General features: G+C 41.9%; 2 protein-coding genes across 3 annotated transcripts in view; one reads left to right on the forward strand and one right to left on the reverse strand.

The window, feature by feature from the left end:
* Positions 1 to 824: 824 nt before the first annotated feature.
* CRNKL1 (crooked neck pre-mRNA splicing factor 1) lies at positions 825 to 24,888 on the reverse strand. Its single transcript, XM_084623097.1, has 14 exons — positions 24,755 to 24,888; positions 18,434 to 18,586; positions 16,803 to 16,894; positions 16,531 to 16,689; positions 15,981 to 16,147; positions 15,080 to 15,258; positions 12,930 to 13,100; positions 11,533 to 11,724; positions 10,575 to 10,634; positions 8,565 to 8,645; positions 5,867 to 6,106; positions 3,508 to 3,609; positions 1,513 to 1,761; positions 825 to 1,092 (listed from the first exon to the last, which is right to left on the reverse strand). The coding sequence occupies exons 1-14, from the start codon at positions 24,800 to 24,802 to the stop codon at positions 925 to 927; spliced, it is 2,061 nt and encodes a 686-aa protein (XP_084479223.1). The 5' UTR covers positions 24,803 to 24,888; the 3' UTR covers positions 825 to 924.
* The window catches only part of CFAP61 (cilia and flagella associated protein 61), a 216,470-nt gene continuing 212,001 nt past the window's right edge, over positions 21,286 to 25,754 (forward strand). Inside the window, exon 1 of one of the 2 annotated variants that reach the window (XM_084623095.1) lies at positions 21,286 to 21,364. The gene's annotated coding sequence lies outside the window, so the exon portion shown is untranslated. Of the gene's footprint in view, positions 21,365 to 24,842; positions 24,945 to 25,754 lie in introns of those variants that run through there. The other variant, XM_084623096.1, reaches the window with a different exon arrangement.

The following is a 25,754-nucleotide window of genomic DNA, read 5'->3' on the forward strand; positions in this document are numbered from 1 at the left end:
AGATAATGTAGTATATAGTTAAAATCTACAAAGATGTCCAAGAGCTTTGTCTTTGTTAAGGCAAAGAGTGAGGCAGAGAAGTTTTAAAAAGCCAATTTTTAGAATATAATGTGATGCATTTGACATAAGCTAGCTTAACAGTTTCCATCTGAAGGTATCACCCCTGTTTTACAGAGAGGTGAAATGACTTTCCCGCAGGCCTACAAAGCAACAGTTGGGAATAGAATCCAGCTTTTGAGTCCCAGGACATGTCTGTGGCGATCAATGCACTGGGGGTCAATTTAGCAGGTCCAGTAAAGACCCTCTAAATCGACCACAGATTGCTCTCTGGTACTCCACTGGAACGAGAAGCATAATGTAAGTCGATGGGAGAATGCCTCCCATCCACCTAGCGTAGCGTAGACACTGCAGTAAGTCAACCTAAGCTACGTCGACTCCAGCTAAGTTATTCATGAGTTGTGTAAATTAGGTTGACTTACCCCCATGGTGTAGACATGGCCCCAGTCCAATACCTCCCTGGGAACTTCTAGCTGAATGGAATATTAAACTCAAATTTACCTTTAGCTTTAGAGAGAGGGTGGGCAAATGTTAATTTTTTTCAGTGAGTTAAATATCTGCACACTGGCATATAATGAAAGGGTTTTAAGCCCCCTTTCAGAAGGCTTAGAAAACAGCTGGACTGTATGTGTTCCATTTCCAGCTACTGGGATTAGCGAATGTGAAAAGGAATTTAGGGAGAATTTAGAAAGTGTTAAACGAGGTTCATCCTTAGTCTCCTAGGAAAGAGGTCACCTGCTTGGAGCTTTTCTAACAACTTAGCAGTATTAAAAAGTTACTCAAATACATTTATTCAGTCAATCACAGATGAAATATTGTACAAAAATCAAATGCACAGAGGGGAGGCGGCGGCGGAGAAATGCAGCGTTAGGATTCACTCTCATCAATGTCATTGTCTGGAGCCATCTCTTCAGCCTCATTTTCTTGTTGCTGTTTTTTCCAAAGTTTAGCCATAGCAAGCAGTTTGAGGTTGGGCTGGTTGGCAGCATCTTCTGGAAAGATATAATCATAGTATTCCTCCCAGCCAGCGTCGGACTAGAAAAGAAAAGTACAAGCCCCAGGTTAGTTAGTATTTAGTCTGAACGCATGCTTTCACAGTAAGTTGCTGGAGTACTCCGAATACTCCTCTCTAACAAGCATGGCAATAAGGACTAAATCAGAACTGAGGTTTTTAGTCTTCATTCATTAAATGACTGCTAAAACTAAAGAATCAGTGGGGCATGAAGTCCACTGCCCATTAATGTTGCTGCTTCTCTTACATGTAACTAAAAGGGAGAATGCATACAGAACAGAGATTTGAATATACTTCCTTAGCTTTATTCTCAGAAATAACACCATGCATATAGTTCAACTACATTAAGTTTAGTCTCATAGATGTATTATTATAATGTATTGTACACAAACAACTTTCTGTGATTGTAGGTGGCATTTTATTTTCCCACCCTTTACTCTTACCCCATCTTCAGCCTTTAATTTTCTTCTCTTCTTGACTTTGTCTGGCATAAGTTTATCTACTCTCTCTCTATTACAATCTGTTCCAAACTCCTCTTCAAAGTTTCTCCAGGATTCCAGAAGCATGAGTCTCTCCTCCTTCTCTTCACAGTTTCGCATTGTTTTATTAGCCTCTTCATATACCTGTCTGCATCTTATCAAGCTCTCCTCTTTTCCTGCAGAAAGTTCAAACTGAGCAAAACTGATCCATACCTAGGGGAAAAGCAGAGCAAAATCTAATGGAAATTTCGCTGTGAAAACGTCATTAAAATAAAAACCAGGAGGATGTGGCCAAGCTGGAAACCATTTGTTAGTTTCAGCACTTTTTCAAGCTTTGTAAACAACCAGCTAGACAAAACTCATGTCAGAGTAAGATTTGGTTAAGGCCCCATTTTAGTACTGAAGAATATTCTGATTTTACAGCAGAGTACCATTGTCAATGGTTTTTTTTTTTTTTTTTTTAAAGAGGGAAGTGATTTCAACAAGGCTGAAGGTCATCTTTGCAGAAATCTTGTACCAAATCCTATCTTAGAGACTCCACATAATTATAAGAGGGGTGAGACTAGTGTTTTGGTTCACTCCATCTTTGGGCTTTCTACTCAATTTTCTGCCAGTTTTTGTAGCCTGACCATAAGAAACTGGATTAACACTCCCAATTCATTTTCTGTAAGCCACTTAGTTGGTGGCAATTATTTTTGGTCATAATAAACCTGGCTGAATTTAGTCAAATTATAGATCTAAATCACATTGCTAAGGCTGGTCATTTGTCACAGCATCTGCAATTTTTTGAGCAGTTAAAAAAGAGGCCATGGCTGCTCAGAAGAACAGATGAGCTTCTGCAGAACTGATATAGTTTTTTCTTTTTTAAAATTAATTATATAGCCATTGTGGGGTTGTCAAGATAATCATTCAAATGTGGGAAGCCTAGGAAACCTGGCAAAAGAAGCAGTGCTACCTCTAAGTCCTGGTAACCCAGGGCTTCTGCAGTGTGATCCTTTTTTTAAATAGAAAGCTATAAAGACATCTCTTATCTCTAAACGAGTCATTTCACAATACTAACCTTTTCCCTTACTTATTTCCAATGCCCTGAGTCACGAAAGTCCCCACAGAATAATGTTGATAGCTACTTCAGTGGTATGGCATTTTAAAATTAACTGAGATTCCTTCCCCAATGTAGGATTCTGACTCTGGCACATAAAATGTTGGGAATCATTAAGAAAGGGATAAATAATAAGACAAAATATATTGCCTCTGTATAAATCCATGGTACGCCCGCATCCTGAATACTGTGTGCAGAGGTGGTTGCCACATCTCAAAAAAGATATATTGGACTTGGAAAAGGTTCAGAAAAGGGCAACAAAAATGATTAGGGGTATGGAACAGAGGAGAGATTAATAAGGGATTAACAGAGGAGAGATTAATAAGACTGGGACTTTTCATCTTGGAAAAGAGATGACTAAGGGGGGATATGGTAGAGGTCTATAAAATCATGACTGGTGTGGAGAAAGTAAATAAGGAAGTGTTATTTACTCCTCCTCATAACACAAGTACTAGGGGCCACCAAATGAAAATAATACACAGCAGGTTTAAAACAAACAAAAGGAAATATTTTTTCACACAACACACAGTCAATCTGGAATTCCTTGCAGGAGGATGTTGTGAAGGCCAAGACTGTAATAGGGTTCAAAAAAAAAAACCTAGATAAATTCATGGAGGATAGGTCTATCAGTGGCTATTGTCCAGGATGGACAAGGACTGTGTCTCTAGCCTCTGTTTGCCAGAAGCTGGGAATTGGCGACAGGGGATGGATCACTTGATGATTACCTGTTCTGTTCATTCCCTCTGGGGCACCTGGCATTGGCCACTGCCGGAAGACAGGATACTGGGCTAGATGGACCTTTGGTCTGACCCAGTATGGCCGTTCTTATGTATGATCAGTTGTGACTACACAAACATTACCTTGACATGCTGTGTCCGCTGAAGCAATCTGCGGTAAAGGTTTCTTGTTTTCTCATACTCTTCTTGCTCAATTTCAAAGTCAATGTAGGATTTCCAAAGAACCTGAGAGAGAATGGGTCAGTCTTAGATCAAAACTCTTGAAGTTATGATTGTTCAATGCACTTCATAATACAAGCCTTAAGAAGTTATAGAGATCACCAAACAGAAAGGTAGCCAAATAATTTTCAACATTAAGGCAGTACTAGGTATTACTGTCACACATAATATCACCTCTAATCTATAGCTCTAGAGGTAAGGGTAACAGGACAAAGGCCAAAAACCACTATCACAAACAAGGGAATCAATAACTGGTTCTGGGCTGAATGAAACATTGGGGTTCCAAGAGAAAGTGATGACATCAAATCATTAGAATTTAGAGGGAGGAAAGAGGCTGAAAAGAGATTTAAGAGGCAAAGAGTAGGAAAAACAATGCAAAGACATGAACAATGAGGCAAAGTAAACCATTTGATGCTCTGCTTGCTTTTGGACTGATTGAAGAGAGGATGCTGGAAGACCACCCTTGATATTTCAGACACAGAAGCACAAGATCACAAATGTGGGGGTCGGGATTTTTGCTCTAAGGCAAAACTTGTGGCTTTGTGAGCTGCTTACACTTATATGGAACATTTAATATAATGAGAAATGTGGTGGATTATAAATTGCTCAACAGACACTATCTCAATAATGGGAGCATTGTCCAAATTGAAAGGTGAGCAGTAGAAATAAATGGGGGAGACATTAATTTGCCATTGCGGTACTTAACTTGAGGCAATAGGAACTGGAGAGCAACAACATTCCAGGTATGAAAAGAAGGAGGGATGTAGTTGTATACAATTAGCTTATAAATGACGGCTTAGGCCCATGAGGAGAGAATATGGAGAACTTGAACAGACATCCTATAAGTAACAAATTATTTGAAGATACCCTAGAAGACTGACCAGCTATATAAGGATGAAACTACAAAACACTGGAGTGCAGCTTTAGAAAAGCCATTATGTGCTAAGCAACAGAAATAGACAGGTAAGCTGTAGTGTCCAAAGCATCTAAACTGGTAAGAACAGAAGTGTGAGCTATTTTATTTTACAAATATATGTATTGCACCATTTATTTGTGTGTGTGTGTGTGTGTGTGTGTGTATATATATATATATAAAAAGCAAACTTGATATTATGCAACCCTGACCCTAGCATCCTCATATCGAATACTACGGCAATATATTTCAAAAATAAATAAATGAATAGTTAATCTTTGGAACTCATGGCCACAAGATATTGAGGCACAGAATTCAGAAAAGAATTAGACACATATAGAATACCCAGTTATACTAGCTAGGATGAGATATAAGTAGTGTCAACTCTCATGCTACAGACACAAGCCTATCACAAACTGCTTACATTAGAAAATTATTCTCTTAGGCATGTTACACCACACTTGTTTATTGTGGACTTATATACCACCTGCTGAAAATGTAGCTGAGCACTGTCAGAAATTGGATGCTGGATTAGATGGACCACTGGTCTGATACGCCAGGACAAGTCCTATGTTCCAATTAGCACAGGGGTGGGCAAAGTATGGCCTGTGGGTCCAAGCCCTCAAGCTCCCACTGGGGAGGAAGGTCTGGGGCTACTCTGTGCATCTCCTGGAAGCAGCGGCATGTCCCGCCTCAGGCCCCTATGTGTAGGGGCAGCCAGGGGGCTCTGCGCTGCGCGCTTCCCCAAGCGCCGCCCATGCGGCTCCCATTGGTCGGGAACCACAGACAATGGGAGCTGCAGGGGTGGCGCCTGCGGATGGGGCAACATGCAACAGAGCCGCCTGGCCACGCCTCTGCGGAGGAGCTGGAGCAGGAACATGCCGCTGCTTCTGGAAACCGCTTGAGGTAAGTGTCACCCTGAGCCACCCCCTGTGCCCCAACCCCCGCCCTGATCCTCCTCCCACCCTCCAAACCCCTCAGTCCCAGCCCAGAGCACCCTCCTACACCTCAAACCCCCCCAGAGCCTGCAGTCGGAGCCCTGATCCCCCCCCGCACCTCACCCTCCCTGCCCCAGCCTGGAGCCCTCTCCCACATCTTGAACTGATTTCTGGCCCCACCCCGGAGCCTGCACCCCCAGCCAGAGCCCTCACCTCGTCCCGCACCCCAACCCCAATTTCGTGAGCATTCATGGTCTGCCATACAATTTCTATACCGAGATGTGGCCCTCAGGCCAAAATGTTTGCCCACCCCTGTATTAGCAGGTTAGTTGATTCCCCCCCCCCCCCCCCCCCCAACCATCCAGTGTGTTGAGGAATAGGTTACTTCAGAGTTCTTCATATACTCCCTTACCTCTGGCATGTCTAACCGAGGTTGACCAATAGCCAATTCGTATATTGCCCGGGCTCTGTCTGTATCACCAAGAATGGTTTCTAACTCAGCAAATTTAATCCATGATGTGCAGTTTTCAGGTGTGAACTCTAGGAATTTTTCATACAGTTTCCGGCAGCGATCGAACTCCCGCAGTTGCAGCTCCAGTTCAATGTAGCCTTTAAATAGTTTGTTCTTTGGGCATTTACCTATGGACGTTCCCTGTAAAATGAAAAAAACAACAACTGCTTATGCCATCTCTCTGAAGAAATGCTTTTTTCAATGTCCATTTACTGTTCAGTACTAGCATTTAAATTAATCTTTGTTTAACTACAATTTCTGTTGACTACTCCAATCAGGACTAGTGTGAAATCTAACTAGTAATGATTCAGCCAGATCATTACAAAACTAACATGTGCATAAAGTATCTAAGTGCTCTGAAGACAGAAAAAGTATAACTTGTTGCAGACAGTGTTCACGTGTATAATGTTTCTTCATGAGACGACGTCACTCAAAACTGAGCTTACGCAAACGAGTGCTTCATCTTCTGAGTCTTGAGACTGTTACCATACAGACAAAGGATGGCTCCAGCCTCTAATCCTCTAGGTAAGGGGTCCATAAATATATTCAGAGTGTGAACCACATCTTAATAAATATGGTCTCAGGGACCACCTCCCCTCCTACTCACACTTGCACAACCGCTGTTGGGTGCCTACAGTAATAACTACCAGGACAGGTAAGCTTAGAAAAGTACTGAATGTATTTTAGCTCCTTTTAATTCACTTTAGGAGCTGAAAACAAGTAGAACCACCACCACCATGTGCCCAGCCATGATGGGTAGCATTCAACAGGTAGCATTCTGTGATTCATAGTTTGAGAACCTCTCAGATTAAACAGGTTCAGATAGGAGTGCTTGAGGACAGGAAAGAAAGGGCAAGCCACGTGCCTCCTGCATTATCGGACTGTTATATTGGAAGAACAAAACTCACGCCCCTCCCCAATCACTTTTGAGGGAGGCAATGAAGGCAAGAATATTCAAATATTCATAAAATGCACCCAGTAGCTTAATCTCTGCCCATGAGCTAATGTAACTGACTTTTTACACCAAAGTCCACACACTCCCTCAATATAGTCCCCCACAAAACCTTCCTTACACTTGGGGTTTTTCTACTTGGGGTGTGACTCTTGTGCATTTTCTATCAATATACTCACTACAAATCAAGGAAGCCATAAGTCAAGCTAGCATAAGCATTCAAGTCACATGTATTACCAATCAAGTCATCCATTCCAACAAATGACTACCCATGCTGCACCCACCCAGTTCTTTCCTCCATTTCTCCTACCATTACTTTTGTTTTATCCATATTAAGCTCCAATTTGCTGTCATCCAAGTCCTAATTTCACACAAATACTGGAAAAGCAAAGACCCCACACCATATGGGTCCAATGAAAATGAGGCAGAACAGTGTGTTATCTGCATACTGATGACAACTCAAAAGCCTATCTCTCCACATGGGTGTGTGTGTGTGTGTGTAAAATCTTCAATCGAAAACAGGCACAGTTTCCCTAACATAACCAAATCAAAAACAGGTCTTTGAAAGGATCAAGGAAATCTAAGATTTCTAAATGGGATCACAACTACCTCTTTAGAACCTACTAAATCATCTACCCCCAAATGGGAAGGTTAGAGACCGTGATAATTGGTGAGACTCCCAATGTGAAGAGACGGCATCTTGAGCAAAGCCCTAACAGCAGCACAGGACAGATGGCAGACTGTCCTCCTGCAGGGAGGCATTAACAACTTCACAATGGACTTAACCCTCTACTTCATTTTACCAGCCAAGGGCAAGAGTCCAGCTCAGCAGGCAAAGCTCCCCCAGCATTTCAGTGATCAATCTAGCACACTCAGCCAAAGAAGACATTCATATTTACTCCAAGCCTGCACTGCCACTGTAAAATACAACAAACTTGATCTGTTTTATCTGCAAAGAAACAGATGTCTCTTCACACCAAGAAGAGTGACTCCGTCATTACCAGACTAGTTTTCCCTCAGTCACAAGTAAAATGCCTCAGTTTTTAACCAAGACTACTGGAAAACTAAGAGTGGAAGGAAAGGGAGAGATTTTCATTTAAAAGGGTCTTCTGTCAAAGCCAACTCCATCTTTGGAAAGGCACTAGTGTGTTACTATATTTGGCAAAAGGGCTTGATGCAGTTTCTTAAGAGACTGTCCAAAGTCCCTAGTATCGCTTTAGCTAATATTCTGGATGTTGCACTCAAAACTCCCAGGAAACAAGGCCTGTTACATGGATGCTCAAAGTTCTCACAGATCAAGGGTGGTTTTTAAATGTTTTCAATTTCTATACCAATTAATACTCTTTAAGCACAGAAAGCTGATTCTCTGGCTTCTCAGCCGAATGCTTTCCAGCTGAAACAAGTGGAGCTCCATTATTTCCATTATTATTATCCAAACCTCTAAACAAAGCCATGCCTGCCTTTACAATACGCACAACAACATATATGGGATACATGCAGGTCTCCAATAGGCGTAGGCATTTTGATTTGCTTTGATGAGTTGTAAAGAGGAGACTTTTTCAAAATTCTTTCAACTCTTGTTACCCCTAAAATTCTTAATTTCCAAAACACAATTCAGTAATTACCCTCTTGTCTTCCTTTACTTACCAAAGCTCTTCTGGCAAATGGAAGATTTTTCTGTCTTATTTCAAACTGTGCATACAACAGCCACATTTTGGCAAATGTAAACTGGAAGAAAAAAAAATCAAGACACATTTGGCTTAGATAGATTCTTAGCAAATAATGCTACTTATGTAGTTTCAGAAATTATTTCAGTTTTTTACTGATTGTGTAGAGTCAAGTAATATTACTGTAACTACATGGATAGTCTTATTTGAATTAACATTATTATTCTGATTAACGGGTGAATGTTACACAATCCAAAACAATTTATTATGACAAAAACAATTTATTCATGACTCTGATAAGGTGTTCACCCCACACTGGCAGAGAAGAGGTTAATAGAGTCTAGGGAGGCTGTGTGGGAAGCAGCCAATTAGAGGGAAGCTATATGGGTCAGCCTATCAGGGCCCAGCGGGCTCACATAAAAGGGAGATGCAGGGCAGCAGAGCAGATTCAATTGGTGTTGGAAGTGCAAGGAGTGAATACTGCATCTTTAGCAGGCTGAGACCTTGGACAGAGCAACTGCTGACAGAGACCATGGAGCAAGAGGAGCTCCTTGTTAGCTTCCAGGACTGAGCAGCTGAGTGTCCTGAAGAAGGTACTGGGGCCAGGGAGACACAGCAGCAGTGAGAGGAATAAGAGGGCTGGGACCCAGAGTAGTGGGTGGGCCTGGGTCCAGCCCCTGTTGCCACTGGGGAAGTGGTTAGACTATAGAACTGAGATACCACTCCCAGAAGGGGGGGAAATAAGGATAGTGACCTGGCCAGAGGGCCGAGTCATGAAGAGGACACTGTAGTACTTGGACTGAAGCCAGTTAGCAGGTGGTGATGACAATGGGCAGGGCACCACCAGGAGAGGGTACACTGGGTAGCAGAGCTAATCCCTGTGATGGCCAGCAGGAGGTGCTGTGCTGGTGAGTGAATCCATGACAGTGACTGGCAGAAATTGTTCTCCCATAGGAAGAAAAAAAGCTATAGTTTGCAAATTAAGGCTTTTGAGATATATCTTTAAGAACTAATAGAATGCATAGATTAGGACAATGCCACAAGGGAAGAGGAACTGACACACAACTGTTTCCAACAGCCATATACACACAAACTAAAATTAATTTCTTCTTACAAAACAAATCAAGTTCGTACTATCTATACTAGAAAAAATCAAAAATGTAAAGTCTTGAGTCCAAATAGACCAGGCTAACACATGGAAGGTTCTTCTTTAACTGTAACATTAAACTTTTTTAATTTAAAAGCAAAACAAAAGGTACATCCACATTTTCTCTAAGTCACAAGTTCCATTTTGTGAAGCAGAATAGCATCTTCCCTCTATTTCACTAGTAGCAGCTTTAAAAAAAATTTTCCCATTAAACAAGGAAACAAGGCTTGTATGGGGACAATATTAAGCAAGTCATTAATATGCTAGACTGTACTTTGATTGCTGTAACAAGGTGAAATAATGTGTTAACTTAATGTTCTGAGAAAAGAAGTGAAAAATACCCCAACAACTACAGTTCCTATATTAGGAAATACAAGTAACACATTTGGCCTGCTGTTACTCATACACCATAAACACCTACCAGATTTCTATTAGGCCCATGTAGGCAGCATTTACTGATTAAAAGATCTCCTTTTTTTAAATAAGGGACTAGAATCCATTTCATAAAAGGCAGAAACAAAATGCAGAGAAAGGAAAAAGTAGTGTTTTTATATCTAACATGATGCTGGAAAGGAACCTAATCCAAATCCAGAGTAACACTCTCACTCATATTCCAGAACAAAGACTACATGACCTGTGCACAGAATCACCAACATACCCACTTCTGTGGGTCTGAGTCCTGCATCCCCTGCTGACTGACAAGGGAACAGTTCAATTGATCTCTTGTTACCAGGGAGGAGCATGTAGACCTGGGCAGTATAGGGGTAGGTAATCTCCAGGATTTTGAATAGTGTGTTTTGAACCATTCTGGGTTTTGCACTGGACCCATTAGAAAAGTCATACCTTTTTGTGGGGAATGAGTTCCACACATGCTTGATATACTTGTCTGGTTCGTTCTGGATCCTGAAAGGACAAGCAAGCTGGGTTAAATATTCTATTCAACATAAACATTACCAAAACTAAGGAATTTGTGGAGGAGTAGGTTTAAGGCTAAATGTTTAGAACTGTGCAAACTAAACTTTTTTTTTATACACACAACTCGCCCATCCATTTGTGTGCACAAATCTAAAAAGCTGGCCCTTCAAGATTTAATATTAGATTCAAGAGTACAGACCACTTTTTAGACCAAAGTATTATGGTAAGGGTTACAGACCTTTTACCCTCATAGTGGGAATATTTTTGTAGAAGAATAGCTAAGATGCTATGTAATCATATTAAACAAAACTTTAAAGCAACTACAAAATGATTGATTATAAACATGGAAAAGGAGGTTCTATTTCCAATAGTAATTTATATCATTTACTCAATGTCCGAGGCCAGAGTAAGAAGGATTTCAGATATTCCCTGCAAGAGAGTCATTTTTAAAAGAGTTCTTTTACTGAATTTGAAAATGCTACCACAAAACGTGAATTCAGACAACAGCCTGCCATGAGTAATTTAGCTAAGCCTGAGGTGGCTTGGTTCTACTTTTCTATACCAATAGGTTATCAGTACGGATTGGGGGAAAATGTTGAAGGATGTACCATTAGCAACTTCACAGCGTACTTCTGCAAAATGACTGTTCAATTCATGGCAGATTACCAGAGATAGGCATATAATTTTAAATGTCTATTCTAAGTAGAAAGGTTAATTTTTCAGAGAAAAACAAACAACAACTCTACCTAGAAAGTCAAACCCCATTTCAGTTTTGAAATCAAATGAGCCAGTATATTTTTCTTATTTAATAAGAAAAACTCAGAACCAGACAGCAATTTAGTAGGTCACAGACAGATGTGGAAAAAGAGGAGACTTATGTTTTTACCTTTGCCTCCAGTTCTTCATACAATGCATAGTTGATCCAGAGATATATGTATCTCTTCCAATGTCTCTTCTCTTGAATTGGTGGAACATTGGCAATGGCTCTTTCATAAACTTCACGTACGGTATCAGGATCTGCATCACTTTCAACCAACCGCAAGTAATCAAACCATGCGTCGTAATTGTGGGGATTAGCCTTCCAGAAAGGGATAGGAGATCATTTCATTAATGCAATTATAACACAGGTAACTCTCCCTATAGTTTAAAGCAGAATTGTGTAAATCTGTAAACTTGTACATCTAGGTTTTTTAAATTAATCACTGAAATATTAATGAAAGGTAAAAATGTGTGTGTCTAAGTCATGTAGGCATTTTTGCAGATTTTACTCAGATTCATGAGGGTTAAATGAAGAAACTAGAGTGGAAGAAGAATTATCACCATTGTATAGCTTCAGCAATTCAACACCCACACTTAATAGAAAGTGGGCATGCCAGATTTTTCCCCACCACCCAAACATATTTAGACAGAACTAAGATGTTTTGTAAATGTCTGTGGACAAGTATACGAACCAAATTTAAATCTAATAACTGACTATCAGCAATAGTGCTATTTGAAAATATAGTAACTATGTTCCAAAGTAACAAAATCCTGGTTTTGATTTATATTTGATTAATTGGGTTGTCAGGCAGGCTTCAGTCTATGTGATATTACAAGTACTAAGGGAAGTGAGGAAGACAATCAAACTAATTTCATTCCTTCCCTCAATCTTTCCACTTAAAAATTTGAAAATATAACTCCTCCATTGCATCAGTTTCTTGGCAACATCATAGTGGATAAAGAAAAAATTTAATTCATATCCTAGCAGGTAATTTTGGAATATGTCAAGTTAAGGGCCAAAACACTGATCATGAAGCGTAGACCCCAAAGCTGATAAATACCCAGAATGTTTAAGTTTCTAGATGAGAGGGAAAGTTGTCAGGTTTAACTATCAGTGAGACACATTAAATATTTAAAGCCAGTATGCAGTTCTAACCATTTAATAAAAACCCAAAACCAAACAAACCCAAGATTAGCTGGTTTTTGTTACACTTTCTATAGTTAATGTAGTGGAACTGAATCTATCCCACTCAACTGACATGTATCCCCTGTAGCCCAATTCCCATTAAATCCAACAGCTAGACATTTTAAATGCGGTATGAGGAGCTCCAGATAAACTGTTGTATCACTTGCAGATAAGTTACGATTAAATTAAAAAGTCAATGGTTTCATATGACCAACACATGTCCTTTAAAAGCAGTGCCTCAATACCATGAGACACACGAGAACCTCGTTCAGCACTGGAGATTGGAAAGTGTACCCAAGCATGTTTACACATCTGTAAGCCTCTAGATTAACACTTACCTTCACTTCCTCTTCGTACTGGAATCTCCTTTTACTGACAATAATGTCTTCAATGCCTCTTCTGTCTCCATACTTTTTTTCAAAGACGGTGTAATTTTTGAAGAGTTCTTGGGCCTCCTGTTTCGGAATTCTATCCAGGGCATATTTGTAGATCACTCTCACCCTCTCAAACTGAAAACATGAATACATGACAAATCAGAGTGATTTGTACTACATTTTATAAAACATCTCCTTTCTTCCGGTCTCCGTAATCCATAGCTAGTGGTAGATTAGTTAGGTAAAGGCTATTTCAATCACTCCCTGAGTACACAGCAACTTTCAAACATAAATGTGGTGTTTTTATCACAGGGCTAACATGCATTCTTTCATGAGCTCTGTGAGGAGTAAAACTTGGAATAATTGTATTACTACCATCAATTAAGCTGATATATAACTTTCAACACTGCAAAGCATGGCATTGCTATCAAAGAAAGGAGCAAAATCAAAAGCCACTAGCATATTGAAAAATAGGCACCAAATATCTGATCCTGCACCACAGAAGTAACTGGGAGTTTCCCCACTAATTTAAATGGGAGCAGGAGCAGGCCCAAGGAGAGGAAGAGAGAAAAAAGCCTTTTACCTAATATACAGGAAAACCAGAGATGCAGATGCCTCAGTGGGTTACTACAGAGAGAAAATGAAATGGGGAATACAGCAGAAACACACTCTGGACTACTTTGTTGCACAGTAAGTGTATAAGCTTTAAAAACATATCAAGATGCTCTAGGTCAGGGACTTTGTTTGTAGAGCATCTAGCACCATGAGGTCATAACCTGATTGGCCTCTAGATGCTACCACAATTTTAATTAATAGTAACATGCAAAACTTGTTTTTCATATTGCTGTTAAGTCAACAATCATGATATGACAATGTTAAAAAAACATAACTATAAGCCACAATCCCTGCCTTGCGCCACTAATAAAAACCTACAACAAGCACCTATATGGTAACATCTAAGGGGCTGGAAATCTGACAAACAAAGCAAGGGTCATTGATAGGAGATAAAAGGATGCTTTGATGGGGAAATGTTTTATGGCAAGCAGGGTTCACACAGAAGGAATCTAAAACTTATCAAATCAACAAGAGAAAATTGTACACTAAGACGTAATGTAATATACCATTGGCTCTAAGTACTGTTTTTCCTAATGAAACTTCTCTCCAGTTTATACTTTTAGACTGAATCCACGCTTTATAAAAATCTGACATTTAAACCAAGAGCAATGAGACACAGCGTATCTTTACAGGGTTCTTTAGGCTCCCTAGCTTCCTAGCTTATCACAAAAGCTCTACAAGTGGGCAGTGTTTGGTGTATACCAGAACTGGAAAACATTAGGAGTTAGAATGAGGAACATGGTATGAGGTACTGTACACAAATCTGTGCAGAAAAGTAGGTACTGAGCCAGACTCTCAGCTGGAGTCAGTGAGTGTAAAACCATGCTGATACACCAGCTGAAGATCCAGCTCATACCAGCTATAAAATGTTGTTAATTTGGGGTCCTATTTTTTCCCTGTGTTGGTCCCACACTCTCTCTCTTCTCTCGTTTAAAGTTTCAGGCTAATTCTTTAGTGGGTGGATTATTTATTTATTTATAACTTTTAGGATGTTTTTAGCGTATTGTTACTAACTCTCCAGGTGGGACACATTTTTATCCCTGTAAGTTTCTCATATATTGGGTAAAAAGACAAATTTCGGCCATTATTAGAGCCCTGTGCAGATAAAAAATTTGTATCCACATCCAATCCACAAACATGGTCTGCAGATATCCACAAATTTGCAGGGTTCCTGCCATGATCCTGCAGAAACTTATCCATGTGAGCGTTCCCACTGAGTTAATCCCATTAGTTCATGTGCATAAGTGTTTGCTGGATCAGAGCCCGAGTCTCTTGATGGCAAGCAATAGTATCTTGCAGAGAATAAGTTTCCCTTGATATCAACAAAAAGCAAATATAAAAAACCAGCCTCCTTGTTACTACATTCTGAACACGAGTACGAAGAACTCAGTTAAGACACCGAGAAACTACAGCCAAAGAGAATTCTAAATGGCACAGAGGACAATATTCAACAAGAAATCTGCATTTTTATATTCGTTCAATACACTTCAAGTCCTTACTTCTTTCTGGTTCTCCTCAAATTTTGCAAAGGCCACAAACAAATGCTCATTCATATGTTCTTCTCCAAAGAACTCCACTGCTCTCTCATACACTTTTCTTCCATGGGCAAAGTAACTGTGTTTCTCTTCAAAGCGGGCGTACTTGATCCAATTCTTAACATCAGGGTGCACAATGACAAGTACAGAAATGTTAAGAAAATGGCAACAGTTCTCCATTTCAAATTCCATTCTTCCCAGGGATCACATGACCATGGATCATGTGAGAACAATAGTTAAAGCTGAACCATGCAAAGAACATGGCCAAGAGGTAGAAGAGGAGGGTCAAGGGGTGATCCACACACAGGGGGTTTTAGACTCAGACCCTTCAGTTTTTAGGAAGGAAAAACAGTGAATAAAAAAGGAGAAAATACAAGATGAGAAGAGGAGGAAAAACTTTTAGTAGCTCTGACAGTAAGGAGGGGCAATCATCTAAGAAGAGATCAGTGACCCTCTACCTCATAGCAATTTTTAAATGCAAACTTCCAAAGCGCTCTCATATGTGACCCACCAAATTTTATTGCAGTGCTTTGTAACATTTACTGTTTTTGTCTGTGTTGAGTTGTTGTTGTTGTTGGTTACAGTGCTTAAACTGTCAGCATCTTCCAAGCCAAAAATATACACCTGTTGTGGCACAGTTAAATTACAAGCTCTTCCAGGACACTTATACTCATTTAACTGAATTTCACTGTGGTAAAGAAAAATTTCCATCCATGTGTACTCCTAGGTATCAGCAGTGTTTGTTGCCCACAATACAACTAAAGTGGAGAAAAGACACATAGAAATTCATGGGCATTTAAGGTGGATAACAATGAAGTGTAAAATGTGGATCTAAGTGCAAGTCTCACTGTTCTAAAAAGGATATATCTCTCATAAATGGTGCGTGCCCTCTCCACCTCCTTGTATCTCAGTTCAAAGTTAATATACGAATGCCAAGCTTGTTCCTCCGGTTGCCACTCCATCCAGCGTTCAAACACCTGACGTGCTCCAGCAACATTCCCCAACATCTCTTCCATATAAGTATACTTATACCTTTAAAAAAAGGCAAACAAGAGTTATCATTGACACAACTATTTAGAAACGTACTTAACAAAATTATTATTTATAGGTAACTCTCTTTTGGCAGTATTCATTATTTGCATCACAGAATTGTCCAGAAGCCCCGTTGTGCCAAACCCCTACCCTGGTGAGATTACAATCCAAGGGGGCGGGGGGAAAAGAGGAGGGTAACTTTCCAATAATGAGTCTTCTTTTTAATATTAGCTTGCAGAATCTCAGAAAAAGAAAACTGCAACACTAGAGATGTTGAAGACTTTATTTGCACACGCAGACATTTCACTTTTTCACTAAGTGAAAGATCAATTGTTTTTATTATTAGAGGTTGAAATAGTGAGTTTTACTATCTGAAAACTCACCAGAACTGGTTGACCCTGGGGAGGGTAGTGATGGCTCGATCCCAGATATTGCGGGCATGGTTAACCTGGCGGTTCTTCATTTCCATTTCTGCATACTTCAGCCAGAGAGTGACATTTCTGTAGTCCACGTCTAAAGCACGCTCGTAGATGGAACGAGCTCTGGAAAGCAAACAACATTGTTGAAGTAAATGCATGTATGATGCAGTTCAAGGATTCTGACAGTATTAGTTGCACATATTCTTGAAGTGCAAAATGCCCATCTTCATAATTACCTTTGTATTTCTTTTAGGCTTTCCTCCCATTGTGCGTACTTTATCCAGTTACTGATAACAGTCCTGTTTTTTCTTATATTATCTTCAAAGGTCTGAGAAGAAAGTTATAATTTTTAAAAGTAAAATGTTTCTCTGTGCAAAAAGATCCCATTATAAACCAAGAGTGACGTACTGATAACTCAAAAATAAGATTCCAATAGATTGGACTAAAAATCCCAAACATATTACAATTAGTTTAAACAGAAGTTACAATAACTGAGATCAAAATGAATAAAAGGTTTCTTAAGTCACGTACTTGAGCAGTTAAAAATATAGCTAGAGTTGTGATAAGTGTAGATCATAGGAGAGCTGTAAGCCTGTAAGAGCCTGTGTCCCTCTGTAACACCAATGGACTAACAATTATAACAACATTCAAAATTCTTTTTAAAAAACCCTATGTTGAGATATTTTAATAGTAACATTAATTGCAGTTATGGGGCTCACTTTTTGCACACGAGACTGAAAATATATTAATTTGAACATGCCATATTCATTCTTTTGTGGCTATAAACTGATCACTTGGTGCAAGTATCGTATATCAGACATGCCATCACTTATGGTCCAAACACCTATAACATGTACATACTTTACTAGAGTTTATAGGCCATAAGAGACACCTAGGAACTCTACCTCTTCTTGACTAAGTATGTTATGACTCATGTTTATGTGTCCAAATGTCAGGAGGCAAGTTTTCAGTTCCATAACAAAGCATTTCCACAACTTGATGCACCAGAGATGGCACATTCAGTGTTATAGGTTGCCCCCAACCTATGTCCAACTCACATCACAGTATCATTCTTATCTAACAGATGGGTATGAATGGAGAGAACCCTTTGTATAGCCCTCAGCACAACAGGGCCCTAATCCTCATTTAGGGGCTCTACACACTAATCTAAATTCAGATCCCTTTGGAGACTAGCTTCAATAAGCGTTCAGACACAAGACACCAGGGGTCAACAACCTTCGGCACGCGACCTGTCAGGCTAATCCAGTGGCAGGCCACAAGACATTTTGTTTACGTTGACCGTCCACAGGCATGGCCCCCCGCAGCTCCCAGTGGCTGCGGTTTGCTGTTCCCAGCCATTGGGAGCTGCGGGAAGCAGCGGCCAGCACATCCCTATTCCCTCCCTTTGGCCGATTTTTACTCTTCTTCCCTTTTTCTATAGCCTACCTCTCAAGATTCTAGCACATATGAATAGACTATTTAATAGTATAAATACAGTTTCCAATACAAAATCATAAGTTGTACTGTTAATTTGCTACTAAATCCAAATTCTAAAAAATTATGCATTTAATTGTTTAAAGGGAACAGGTTAAGTACCCTTAAACAGCCACTTGTGGTTTTAAGGTAAAAAATCACAGAATATCTGTGTTCTCTCTTTCCACAGTATGCATCCGATGAAGTGAGCTGTAGTTCATGAAAGCTTATGCTCAAATAAATTGGTTAGTCTCTAAGGTGCCACAAGTACTCCTTTTCTTTTTGTTTTCTCTCTTTGAAGTTCATGAAGAATGAATGAAAACGTTCAGCAAAGTTTAAAAATATGCTAGCTTCTTAGTACTGTACAGGAGTATCAAGTCACATGTGCACTTACCTTCCTTTTTCGAAGCTTGTAGTCATTTAGTTCTTCTTCATCTGTGATCTTTTGTTGCGGAGGTGGTGGAAGAAGTTCAAGTTCTCTCTCCTTTGCTTCTCTTAACAGCTGTTCTGCTGTGATCTGTACTTCTGCTGGCGCTTTGTTTTTCACCTTTGGAAGAAGAAAAAAATTTTTTTGTGCTCATCTTATATTTTTTTACGGCCATAAAATACCAAAAAAAACAAAGTGAGTTGACCCAATGATTTAATATGTGAAATATACAAAGAAGTAGGATTTGGTGACTGGCTGAAAAATAAACAGAACTGAGTTTACAAACAGACAGGAAATAGCAAGGCCAAATATAATATACTTGTTACTGTGTCCATTTCACCCCATAAAAATGTCAAACTCAGAAGCTATAACCCTACCTGGAGTGCAAAAAGATGGAAAATGTTGGAACAAATCCTAGGCGTGTATTCATGCAAGTATATCTGGGACAGAGGTAACCAACTACCTTGGAAAAAATTTAAATATGAAAATAGATTTGGAAACCTTAGTTTGTTTATCAGATGACATGTAAAGTTGGGAATATGATATCCTCTTTTTTTTAAAAATACTGTAAAGTAAAAAATCATATCACAGACAATTTTACTTTTTACCTATGTTACTGATAACTCCTTGATATTAAATATAAAAATTTTTTAAATCCAACTTGACTGTTTATGTTCTTTCTTTACTTTTAGCATTCCTCTCAGCTTGGACAATGAAAACCAATGTTGGTTGTTTAACTTTGGTTTCACATTTTCAGTACTGTACTGTGTTTTAAAACTGAAGAGCAGTAATTTGTTTTAAAAACTGTTTGCTTTTCAAAAAAAGGTGTAAACATTCTAAACCCAAGCGTTTATAAAACCTGTAATAGCAGTAGAAAGTTTAAACTGGGGACAAATTCAGGCTGATCTCGTACCTCTGAAAAAATGTCATAAAAGCTATTGATTGGATTAGAGATACCACAACTACAAAAAGCATAAATATCCTCTGAGAGAAAAAGTAAAGTATAAAGCCAGGCGTTTCTACATTTTTTGGAATATAGAGTAAGGCTCCAATCCTGAAAACACGCATATACTTAATTTTATGCATGTGAGTAGTTTCACTGAATAACAGGATTATTCACACCCATAAAGCTAAGGACATACATGTCAGAACAACGTGGGAATTTTGTTAGGATACATTTTTGCTGGAAAATGCTGATTTGTCAAAACCAGAACATTTCACAGAAATATATACTTTCACTGAAGTTTTTTTCAGGTCCCAGATGGAATTTCTGGTCAAAATCAGAAAAAAAACTCAACCAAAATAGCAAATAGCCAATAGCCCAATGACCAGAGCACTCACTTGGAACGTAAAACACCCAAATTCCCACTCTGCCTGATTCAGAGCAGGAACCTAAACCTGGGTTGCCCACATCCCAGCTGATTGCCCAAACCACCAGAGTATTGTCTATTCCAAGATGGGTCTTTTTCAATATCTCCTGTTGGAGCTGTTCCACTTTATATAAATTAAATATCCATTGAGCCAGAGTGAAAGAGAGAGACTCTATGGCACTGGTCTTCAATTGGCAGCCCGCAGGCTAGATCCTGCCACCAGGGATTTCTGATTGGCCCACTGCTGGCATTAGCTGTTCCTTCATACCCTCAGAAGCAGCCAATTAGAGCTCCTCGGGAAACAGTGGCGCTCACTCCCCCACCCCTCAGGAACCCAGCCTATCCTCACAGGAAGGGGTGGGGGGAACTACCCCTGCTCACAGGAAGGGTGGAGAAGAAGGGTGCAGAAAGAGCCCTGCAGCTCAAGGTAGTTCCACTCCTTTCTACCCTCCTCCCTCCCTATAACACCCAGCCGGAGGAGCAGGGCGGGACAGGGAAGAAGCCCTGGAGTTGCTTGGAAGGAGGAGGCAGAGGGATAGCACTGCAGCCACCCTCCCCTTGGCCTGGAACGGGGGGGGTGGGGTGGTGGTGGTGGTGAAGAACCCAGTAGGAGCAAAAGTGAGGCTGGAAGCAGGATGGGCTGGGCCAGTGGTTCTCAAGCTGTGGCCCAATCAGCGCACAACTGTGGCCTATGTGACATCCTTAGGGCCGCACAGGTAGAGTGTGTGTGTGTATATATTGTGTGCATGGGACCTACAATGGTAAATAGGTTGAGAACCGCTGGGCGGATGGCAGAAGGCAACAGGGCAGAACTGATGGGAACTGGGCAGATGCACTTCCGTTTATTTTCCCTATGTTTACCATCATGTCATTTATTTAATTTAGAAATTTTTCATTTACATTTAAACAAGTGGAACTAGACTGATACACTTCAACTTATGGTGATACGCTTTTAATCAGGCACTTAATCAAATGCTTATGCAACATAAAGTGATCAGTAATTGATGTACTTTCATAAGTTAAACTGACTGTGCAATACTTTTTTGGGAAGGTGTGCAGGGGGAAGGAGGAAACACTACTTGAAATGTTGACACTCTTGCAGTAAGAAAGAGAAATTAGATGTCTCAATTTCCTGTGAGGTTTAACTTCTAATTTTAATGTCATAGTTGTAATAGAATTAACATTAATAGCACAATGTTTTAATAGCATTAGTGTATTTGTATAATAATTTGTTTGCAAGATTTTGTTGTACTACTGTCCACTGGCATGCTTAACCTTTTACTTTGAGATTAATAAATAATATCCGTCACACCACTCTTTAAAGGTGCAACCCCTGGCCAATGGCAGGTTTACTACAGAGCAAACACCAGAAGAGCCCTTTGACCTGGCAAGATTTAGACACTGCCTTATTCAGCCCACCAGAAAATGTAATTGAATACCACTGCTCTACAGTGTGGTAGACAAAGCACTAAATCAGGCAAGCAGGGACCGGGACCTGGACCTGAACCTGGGTCGTCCCACATCCCAGGTGAGTGCCCTACCCACTGGGCAACTGGCTACTCAAAGAGGGGTGCTCGCTCTTGCTCACACTCACTCACTTTTGAATGCTCAGGGTTTTTTCCAAATATTGAAACAAATTTTTTTTCATGAAATGGAATTCTTTCTTTCTGGTCTGCCCTAAAGCACACGTGTTTGCAGGACCAAAGTTTTAGACATTCACAATTCTCGTCAGCCTGCTGAAAGTCAGATTAGCTTGCAAAGAATGGTCTGTTTGGGTCAATGGGGCTCCGTGTGGGTGGAGAAGGCACCCATGTGGGGACCGAGTCCAGGATCATGGCCTAATAAATAACTGATGTTATGGTAGCAATGCTACACCTAGCAATAATTATTGGAGGATTCCATTTTTGTGACTTTTGAATGACAAGTATTTTTTAGAGTAGCAGCTTTATTAGTCTGTATCCACAAAAGAGAAGGAGGACTTGTGGCACCTTAGAGATTAACAAATTTATTTGAGCATGAGCTTTCATGAGCTACAGCTCACTTCATCGGAAAGCTTATGCTCAAATAAATTTGTTAGTCTCTAAGGTGCCACAAGTCCTCCTTCTCTTTTTAAGTATTTTTAAAAAATTAACGTGGATGAGTTTGCACTAGCAGGAAATTAAAAATCTAGTAAGGCCCTTAACTGGCCCAGAGCTTCATGGCGGTAGCCCCTGTGTGTACATAAAGTTCTACTGCAGTCAATGGGGAACTATGCAGGCCTTGGAGTGCTAGCAATGTCAATGGGGCACCAAGGAGGTGAAGTGTCTGCCATGGTTTAACTCAGTATATGGTCATTGCCTATATCTGTGTTTAGTCAAAATAATGACCACAGAAGCAGAGATTCAGAATCGTAATCCTGGAGTACTGACTGATATACATTTGTCACGGTGAGGGGAAAAAGTCACAGATAGCATGATTTCGCCCTCAGCCTGTGACTTCCTTCCATATCCATGACTCACCCTGCAGTAGCAGCTCCTGTGGCTGAGCCTGGCTCCCTGCCCTGGGTATTGTGACCTGGTGCACTGGGACACAGCCCTATTCAGGTTTGACCACCCTGGTCATGATGGGGGCGTGAGGCACAAACTTCAGTGAGTGGCATTGTGATCTGGTGCACAGGGCTGCAGTGCTGCTCAGGTTTGGCCCACCTGAACAAAGGTGGGGGGTGGAAAGAAGAATCCTGAACAGCTTTGCAACCGCACATGCCGGGTTTCAATGCCTGGAGCAGGATCATGGGCCCAGCCTGGCATGACTAGGGGCCGCAACAGAGAGGTGAGCTTGCTCCCCAGCCTCCCCTCCACACTAGACTGGGATTAGGGTTGCGGTGCTGGAAGCAGAGGGTGCTGCTGCAGGGTGAGGAGAGGGGCATTATTTTGTTAATCAAATTTAGGGAGCAGTCACAGTAAATTTAGTGATCTGTGATTTTTACTACATTTACCATGACTACGCTGACTTGATTTTTAAAAATGCCATGGTAAATCTGCATCTCTGTTCATGAATTATTACCCAACTGAGAGCAAAAGATTGCAACATGTTTAACCTTCCTTCTCTATAACTTTCTTAATGTTGGGAACTGCTTGTTACTTGTTGGGAAAACTGATGATTGCTAACATTATTAAAATCTAATCCTTCCAAGACTATTTATTTTGATACATTAATTCAGATGACCTTTCTGAACCATAAAGACTGAAAATCACCATAACTTGACTACATTTAAAGACACACAATTCTCCACCAGTGGTAGCAACATTGGCAGCTGCAGCATAGACAAAGCTCAGGTATTTTTAACATGGTGCCATACAACCCATAAAACTGAGAGGGTTGGCTGATCATACAGGGCTCTTCATTGCCAGCTACTAAGTATGATTAAAATATAGCTTAAAAAATACATTTGATACTTTCCTAATTTTACAGGGAGGTGATGGGATAGGAAAGGGGAGTGGAAATGATCCACAAAACAGTCTCCCCATTAAAACATGGGGATTATGATGGCAGTTAAATACCCTCCCTCTGTACACTACAGTCTCCCCCCTTGCTACTTGTGCTGTAGCCACATCAGTGGTTCCCAGGTGCCATTTTTCCAAGAATAAACAGCTGGGATAACTTATCTGTAACCTTGAGTTCAGCTTTGTTCTCCCCCCCGGGTTGGGTTATTTTCACATTCTTTAAACTAAAAATGGCTTTGAAATTGTGAGTACATGGAATCTGGACTTGGCTTTTTAAAAGAAACATCATAAATTGGTTGAATGGAAATAGTGCTTTGTGTTAACTCCATACCAGGACTTTTCTGGTAGTCTCCTGTTTCCTTAATATTTAAGATTTTATTTGAAAAAAGTGTGTTTTGGCTTTTTTAATTGTTGAGAAAACTTTCCCTGGGGGGGGGCCACGCACAACAATGGGCCACATTCAGATCCAGATGTAAGTCAGTGCAGCAGGGCTGAATTTTGCCCTGTAGGTGGGAGACGGACAAACTGACCTTTTGTATCTTTGATACCTACAACTGTTAATCATTTAAGTGCTGGTCATTTTAGCAGAAGTTTCCAACTTCTTTGGTACCATGGGATGAGGAAAAGGGGCAGCATAACAAACGTGTTTTTTTTTTCCTCCATTGAACAAGGATGGGCCACCATTCTAAGAAATGTCCCATCCCATTGTGGTCCACCGGTGTGTGTTTGATCAGATAAAAGTTAGTTTTCAGGCACCAATCATGAGAAGCATTACGGAGTGGGGGAAAACACATGACTGTGTTGTACCAAAAAAAAAAAAAAAAGCGAGCGAGTGAGGCTGTTTCTAAAACGGAGCCCCCCCCACTAGCTGGGCTCATGCTCCATGTTACAGACGACTCGCAGCAGAGTACTATGTAAAAGCTGCTGTATTTCCAGCAGGGCTCGCACCAGCGACTCCCCTTCCCCTCTCCCCACTGCCCTTTCTCCCGCTTCCCCCACTCTGGTCCAACTGGGCACCCCCCAGTCCCAGGTCCCCCAAGTCCCCAGCTCCCCTGAGCCCCCCATCCCCTGACCCCCAATTCCTCAGCACCCCTGAGCTTCCCCGTCACGGGTCCCCCCCAATTCCCCGGCACCCCCAAGGTCCCCCACGCCGTGGTCACAGGTTCCCCCAATTCCCTCCGTCCCCCGCTTTGCCCCTTCTTCCGAGTTCCCCTCCCACAGACACCCCGGCCCCCGAGAACTTTCACCCCCCCCCCCGTTCCCTCCACTCTGCCTCCCCCTCCAGGCACCCCCGCCTCCTTCGCCTGGGCACCCCCACATCCTACTCCCCCCTCACCGCCGGGTCGCCCCGCGGGGCTCGGTGACACCCATGCCCGGGCCCCTGGGGGCAGGGTAATTCCCCCACCCGCCCAGCACGGACCACCCCCCCCCCGCACCTTCGCCACTTTGGGGATTCGCTGCTTCCCGGCCGCCGTAGACGCCATGTTGCCGCCGCTGTGAGCCCGAGCGCCGTCGACCCCGCCCTGCTCTTTCACCTCTCACCCCGCGCAGCGTCGCCCGGGGCGTTGCCACAGTAACGGCGGCCGCGCGTCTCTCGGCGGTTGCCGCGGAACCGCTGCGTCCTAGGTGAGTCGTCGCCGGCTCCTCTGAGCCCTGACCCGGTGGGGACCGCGGGACGCGCCGCGCCCGACGGAACAGCGGCGACGCTCTGGGCGTGCTGGGAGGAGCCGCTCCCGGGACTGCGACGCCCCAAACAGGTGTCCCATATCGCACAACTCCCCTCAGCTTGGGACTACACCGCCCAGCATGCAATGCGCGTCCCCCCCCCACGAAGACTACAACTCCCAGCACGCAGCGCGTCCCATTCCCCTCCTTCTCTCCCCCAGGAACTCCTTCTGGCGCCTGCTCTGTGCTGCCCCCTAACCGCCCGCCCGAGAACTGCAGCTGCCCGAGCTCCCCCAGCGGGGTCACGGGCACCCAGGTGTTGGGGATTGCGGCCATCCTGCTCTTCCCTATATTGCTGGGTGGGAAGGGTCGGGGAAAGGGGTTGCAATGGAGAAAACAGGCTGGGTAGCTGCCACCTGGCTTGTCCCTTGTCCTTGCAGCCCCATGTCCTCCTGCTGTTGGCACCTGCAGACCCAGGTGCCAGCGGCAAGCTGGCCTGTCAAAGGACAGTTGTTCCCTGTAGTCGAAGGGTCAGATTCCCGCAGCAGTGTAGCATTTACAGTAAGTGCAACAGGGTTACCACCACAGAATTGTCTCCAGGCAGCAGATCTCTGCTAGCGAGCCAAAGGGAAGACTTCCTGTGAGCTAATGAATTTCCCACTTGCTCTAAAATGCAGCCCAGACTGACGGCACAGGGCCAAAACTAACCCCCGTCCAGTCCAAACCTCAGCCCACCCCCAGAGTCCTCTCTCCCTCAAACTCAATAGCCCA

Source organism: Lepidochelys olivacea (assembly GCF_965140295.1).
Source record: "Lepidochelys olivacea isolate rLepOli2 genome assembly, chromosome: 3".
In the NCBI taxonomy this organism is placed as follows: Eukaryota; Metazoa; Chordata; order Testudines; family Cheloniidae; genus Lepidochelys; species Lepidochelys olivacea.

Bases quoted from the DNA above. Each gene is read 5' to 3' on its own strand.
- CRNKL1 (XM_084623097.1), bottom strand. From the start codon at position 24,802: ATGGCGTCTACGGCGGCCGGGAAGCAGCGAATCCCCAAAGTGGCGAAG. The intron at 15,259-15,980 runs ATATCCTTTTTA...ACATTTCTGTAC, and splicing joins ACGCACCATTTATGAGAGAT to TTGTCATTGTGCACCCTGAT. The intron at 10,635-11,532 runs GTAAAAACATAA...TTGTCCTTTCAG, and splicing joins ATGAAGAACTGGAGGCAAAG to GATCCAGAACGAACCAGACA.